The sequence below is a fragment of the Belonocnema kinseyi genome, chromosome 2, assembly GCF_010883055.1.
Source record: "Belonocnema kinseyi isolate 2016_QV_RU_SX_M_011 chromosome 2, B_treatae_v1, whole genome shotgun sequence".
NCBI classification, from domain to species: domain Eukaryota; kingdom Metazoa; phylum Arthropoda; class Insecta; order Hymenoptera; family Cynipidae; genus Belonocnema; species Belonocnema kinseyi.
The window spans coordinates 5174809-5181351 of NC_046658.1; the positions used below are offsets into that span (position 1 = coordinate 5174809).

General features: G+C 30.4%; 1 protein-coding gene across 10 annotated transcripts in view; it reads right to left on the reverse strand.

The window, feature by feature from the left end:
- LOC117167579 (protein kinase C, brain isozyme) overlaps positions 1-1994 on the reverse strand; it is a 1572697-nt gene extending 1570703 nt beyond the window's left edge. For 4 of the 10 annotated variants that reach the window (XM_033352629.1, XM_033352624.1, XM_033352626.1 and 1 more), the window contains exons 1-2: positions 1884-1973; positions 1452-1687 (exon numbers count right to left, since the gene is read on the reverse strand). In XM_033352629.1, the coding sequence (XP_033208520.1) occupies positions 1452-1687; positions 1884-1886 (239 nt within the window). In that variant the 5' untranslated portion in view covers positions 1887-1973. Of the gene's footprint in view, positions 1-1451 lie in introns of all 10 variants that reach the window. The other 6 variants (XM_033352623.1, XM_033352621.1, XM_033352634.1 and 3 more) reach the window with 4 other exon arrangements.
- Positions 1995-6543: the final 4549 nt, after the last annotated feature.

Here is a 6543-nt window from a genome sequence, read left to right on the forward strand (position 1 = left end):
ATATAGTTGCAAACTTTATTCGGTTTGGTTTTGAGTCAATAATATTTCATCCAAAAAATTGTTGTACACCAAAAGTGTATATAACTTTCACCAACTTCCACTATCCATATCTCGGTAAACAATTGGTATGTTAGTTTAGGATATTACAATTAATTGGGCTTGAAGGAAATATAAAGGTATTTCATTCATTTAGGCGGCCGACAGAGGGCGAACGAGAGGGATAAATATGACGCCGCCACAAGGGAACATTAGCAACTGCAACGCCTACACTAATTTCACATAATTAAATGAAATAGACTGAATAAAACAAAATCCATCTATGATCATGCAATGGTCAACTTTTAGAGGGGATACAAAAAGTATCATATCGATGGGTTCTATGAAGATTAGGCTATCTTTTCGTTCTAGTTAAGAATTAAGCTAACTTCATTTAGCTCAGTTTTCAGGAGGAATAAATATTCTATAATTTTTTGAAAAATTTCTTTCAAATTAAAAACTCCAGTATTTAGTATTACAGTTTATAATGTAAGTTAGGTTCCTATAGCTTTCAAAACGGGAAATTTTTCAAGATTTTTTTCTTTTAACACTTCTACGTGTTTACTAAAGATCATACGAAATGAAGTTAGCCTAATTTTGAACGGTCACCAAAAAATAGCCTATTCTTCGTAGAACCCATCAATATGTGTCCTGCGCACGGAAGACCATTTTTAATCATGTATTTTTAAATTGCACGCTCGTCAAAATCGTATTCTTCTCGTCGTTTCTAAGTAATATTATTTTCATTCTTTGTTTAAATATGTTTAGTCCTTCCTAAATTTCAAAACTGACTGCAAATGATTTATATGATTTCTAGTACATTAAACTGAAACTATCAGTATTATTAATTCACTGTTTTATTTCACCAATTTGTAATTATTGAAGCAGCATGCAAATAAATTATATTTTCTTATACTTTAAAGCAAAAAATTATTTAAACAAAGTATAATTTTTTTTAACTTTTAGTTTTTATAAATCCAATGGAGACTTGTAAGTTAGATTTTGGTGTTATGATTTCATTTTGTTCCGAAAGAAGTTCTGACTAAGAGATCGTCGTAGGCATATAATTATTACATGTCATCGCGATCAAGTCGCAAATTTATAAAAATTTATCGCTTCCCCATGGTAAATTATTGGAAACCCTCTTGGTAGTAATAATAAACAATTTCATTCATGTCGAACATCGTTTCGAGGTTTTCTTGCTGATTTATGAAAATTTTTGTTAATAGAGCACCTGCACCCAAACCCTATGTGCAATATTAATTTGATGATTAATTCACAACATCTATAGATGATATTCTAGTCTAAAAAAATGTAACGTATTACTGAAAATGTATTTCGTGATGTAAATTAATGTGTAGGTCTACAAAAATATTTGCAAGGCTTGAAAAGTGTAATATTCTCTTTTGACTTACCATATGAAATCCTTGCAATGACTACAAAACGTCGGCTGTTTGAAAAAGCGCGGCATGAAGCTATGATTTTTTACGACGTAAACATTTTTTTTCTTTAAAGCACCTTTTCGACCCCTTAACTTTTTAGCAAAAGCCGTATTGGCATCAGTGGGACCAAGGGAGTCCTCGCACGTGTTGTTGATTTCCTCATCCGCCATTTTAATTGTTGAATTCAATAAATAATGTAGAACTTTGTCCTTTAAAATAATGCCAGTATTACTTTAGATAAAAATATCATAGATTTGGTAAGTTTTGGCTTTTATTTTAATTCGTAAAACATCAACTACACTTTGTGAGACACTATAATCACTCTGTTTGTCACAATAACGCACCCATCATACTACACTTTACATTGTACGTAACTAAATAATGATTTACTGTTCGGTTCCTCACCATGCTTCGTTTCACTGACTATCCCCGATATAACCCCTACGCGGATTAGCTGTCACTTTACCACTCCACGCTGCAACGAAGAACGACCGATAAATTTAGATTCAAAGCGCAGCACCTCGCAAACGCTACTGCACAGCCCTCATCGCGCATATGGATATCGACATCTGAAAGAAACGTACATTCCGTCAGCGTGGAACTTTCTTCCATTTTTTAATGTATTATATTTTGCCAAAAATCCATTAAAATAATAGAAATTAATTTCCCCAAACATTTGCATATTTTATAAATCTGGAATTATACAACAATATTTTGCACTCAACTCACGGAGAGGTTATGTATAACTGCGGCGCAACCCTACCGATAGAAATCTCAGAGTATATGCTAAAGATTCTCAAGGCTCTGAGAAGCTCTGAGAAATTCTCCGCAGGCACTTAGGTAGATATATTTAAAGGTCCAGGTAGCTCGTTCAAATGTTTCGAAGGCTTTAAAATGTCCTTTCCGAAATTTAAATAAAAATACGATTATAAATAAAAAGCAGTGAGGCTGAAATTGAAATAAGAATTCTATCATAAATAACAAGCAGAGAGGCTATCTCATTAGAGTAGCCGACACTCAAGGGTCCTTTGTTGAGCTTTCGGATTAAAATTTACGAACAGATTTTTTTAATTTCACAGTTAGCAACCTAAAACATAATAATTCGAAATCTACGTGTTGCGATGATTTCAGATATCTAACTTTTTGTTTTAAATGTTTAAAATTGGAATTAATACAACGTTTCTCGTAAATGGAATGAGATACGACAAAAAAGATAACATTTTTTAATTCAACTCGAAAATTGTGTATTAGTATATAAGTTATAATTGTGAATAAGTATAATGAGAAAATTCATAAATTAAAAAAAAATGTTAATAATTTCAAGAAAAATTTAAAAACGGAGAGTCGGGATACGACGGCGAACTACTGTAAATAACACTACCCGCCCGGTACGTGACGAATACAAAAGGACTATTATATTACCGTCGCATCACTCTTAAAAAGACCTCTCAAAGAACCTTGAAAAGGACCCAAATCTCTCTGACTATTTCTGAGACTAAATCATTCAAATCGAACCTTGAGACAGCCTCAAACCGGCCAGGCTATTTTGCCTTTTGCTCCATCGGTAGAGAAAGGATATGTTTTCGTTAATTAAGCTATTATGTTAGGGTGGGGCGATATGAGCATAGGGGGTATTTAACAATTTTAAATTAAAGTGTTTAATATTTAAAAATAAAAGTTGTTGAAGTTTAAGAAAATTTGCTTACCTCATCGCGGAAAAGTTCCATTGTACGATCATGCTCAATAATTTTCTCATCATCTGGACTCGTCTCATCTTCAGAACTAATTACCTCTTTTAATTTCTTTTTTTCCTGGTTATTTATTTGCTTGTTTTTGCGTTTAAGATTCTTTCTTGGGCCATGATTCAAACACGCTATTTTTTAAGCAATATATCTGCCCACGTTAGCAGAATATTGTACTATTTCGTGTTCTGACATTTTATGTCCTTAAATATTTTAGAACATACATTAATTCTCTTGAATTTCCTGTAATTCTTTTTAATTTATATAGATTACTTCGAATAAATCCTAAATTAACACGAAGAAAACTTTGCCGATTACAACTATATGAATTTGTGAAATCAAAGTTGTCTAATTAATTTGGGAAAAATATTCAAATATTCATGATCAAATATATAAAAAAACTTTTTCATAAAGTACCCCACAGAAATTTTCAAATAAATTTTAAATAGCCAAATTAGACATTGTACAACTGTGCGGGATTATATTATAGCATAAATCTGCAATGCCCAGTAATTTTTTATTAAACTCATTTTACTTCGATCCTGCCGATTTTTATCATGTTTAATATATTGCTTCTTAAAATTTGTTTCAAAATTTCTGTAGCGTATTTTATAAAAAATTTTGTTTATATATTTCACCGTGAATATTTTTTTTCAAATTATCTGCCCAACTTTCATTTCAAAAATTCATATAGTTGCACTTGACTGATTTTTTGCATTGCAGATGTTTTCGGTGGGATTTCATATTTTGCTGTAATTAAAAAAAAGATAGGTATGCTCAATTAATTTAATTGAAATGGTTAATTCGCAAAACATTAAAAATTCAATTAATTGTGTGAATAATTTGATTGATCATTAATTTCATTGATTTATTATTTAATTCAATTAAATGGTACCACATTATTCAATTAAAATTTCAATAGGATTTTTTAACTTCAATTCAAAATAGAAAGAGTGTCTAGGTCCACTAAACTTAACCAATAGTTTGTTTTCTGTACGATTTTATAGAAATAAATTTTATTCTTTTCAATAAAAAATGTTCGCTATACAAAAAACTATTTCAAAAATCTTCGATACCTTGAATTTCTGAATTTTCATTTCTTAGATTAAATGCGAAAAAATTGTAAACAATTCCACATTTCGGACACTTTGTGAAATGTATCGAGAATCTGTTTCTTCTGCAAAGTTTGATTAAGATTGGCTGAGAATTGAGTCAAAAATCTAATAAAGGTATAAAATACATGATTACTCCAGATAAGGATAAAAAATGTAATTCCCTTAAATAATAAATGATTTAAAAATTCCAATTTAAAAATTCCAAAATTAAATGAGTTCCAAATGTTTAAACTTTATACATTTTTGTAAGACCTCAAAGTTAAACGTGTTTTAAATTAAATTTAAATTAAAAATCAAAATAATAATAGTTTTCATCTGAAATAATATGTTATTTTAAATGAAACTAAAGTATTTCCATATAACGGAACAGCTTCAAGCAGAAAAATAATTTTATTCTATGTGAAACTGACATATGCAAGTAAACTGTCAAACTAATAACAAAAATTGCGAGTAAAAAATAACGCGAAAAGCGAGAGGAAACATAGGAGTTTCAATGCGAACAGAATCATTCAATGAATTTAATGATTATCTATTATTATTAAGAACGTATAAAAATGAACTTACCTCTTGCAGTATTTAATTTTTTCATATCTAAAGAAGGCCTCTTCACGCTGTTTTTGAGTGCGTTACTGGATTCTCCCGTGACACTGCATTGCTTTAAGGTTTCTTCAGAAAAAATTTTTACTGCTATATTTTTAATAAATATTTCCGGCCGTTTAGATTTTCTAATATTTACAAAATCGTAATCACGCTTTGATAACCAAATTCCGCTTCCAGCATGAATCTGTAACAAAGCAACGTTAAGAATATTAATGTTTCTCATGTCAAATGCATGGTGAAAATCACTTTTTTGAGTTTTTAGAGTAATTTTTTAGGGTTTGAGAAAATGTAGCGGGAAAGTATGGGGGTCTGTAGAGAATTATCCAACGAAGAATTTCATCTATCAGACATATTGGTTTGACACAACCAACACAACCCCACGAGTACCTGAAAACTACCCTTGAAACAAAAATGTCAATTCTTCATGAAATCGACCTTTTGAACAATGTATTCTCGTCTTTCTTTACTTGAAATTATTAATATTGGTCTAGTGGAATATTTATTATAATTGGTTAATTAAATTTTAATTATTTAAGCAAATTCTATTTGTTTAGATAATTTTTTTAATTCGCCCCGCCCCCCAAATTATCACTATTAGTCTACTGGAATATTCATTAACATTCGTTGATTAATTGTTTAGTATTTAAACTTATGGAATTTTTTTAAACAATTTTTTCTTCCTTAAAAATGATTACTATTGGTCTAGTGGAATATTTATTAATATTAGTTGATTAATTTAAAATTTTTTGAACAAATAGAATTTGTTTAAATATTTTTTAAATAAAAATTATTAATATTTCTTCAGTGGAACATTGTTCAACATTGTTACCAATAGTGATCATTTTTATGCAAAAAAACGAATGTTCAAACAAAAATTATTCAAACAACTTACATTTGTTTAAACAATTACAAATGAATAAACCAATTTTATTAAATATTCCACTAGACTAATAGTAATAATGTTAGGGGGGGGGGGGGCAAATTTTCGAAAAAAAAAAATTTTTTTTAATTTCTTTTGATGAAATAATTAATAATTAATTAACCAATGATAATAAATATCTCACTAGACCAATAGTTATAATTTTAGGTAACAACACAAATTCATAAATTGACAATTTGGTTACATAAATATTATGTCAAACAAGACATCGCTTTAACGTTGAAAACAATGACAAGTGGCGCACTTCTTTCTGCCCACGGAGCCTGAGAGCTTCCATAAAACACTCTGCTTTGATAATTTTTTAAGTTCTGCTTTCCTTTATGTCCTAATTCCTTTGAATCCTTTTCTACATGCTTCCCTCCTCTGCCAAAAATTGTTTTCCCTTCTGTCCCATTTCGTTAGATTCCTTTTCCTTCCTGCTTCCCTCCTCTGCCTGTCTCATTTCCTTTAATTGCTTTTCCTTCCTGCCTTCCTCCACTGCTAAATTTCTTTTTCCCTTCTGCCCCATTTCCTTTGATTCCTTTTCCTTCTTGCTTTCCTCCACTGCCTTTTCCTCCGTGCTTCCCTCCTCTGCGTTCCTAACCGATTCACGGAGCCTGCGAGCTTCCATGAAACATTATGCTTAAATACTTTTTATATTCTGTTTCCCCTTCTGTCCCGTTTCCTTT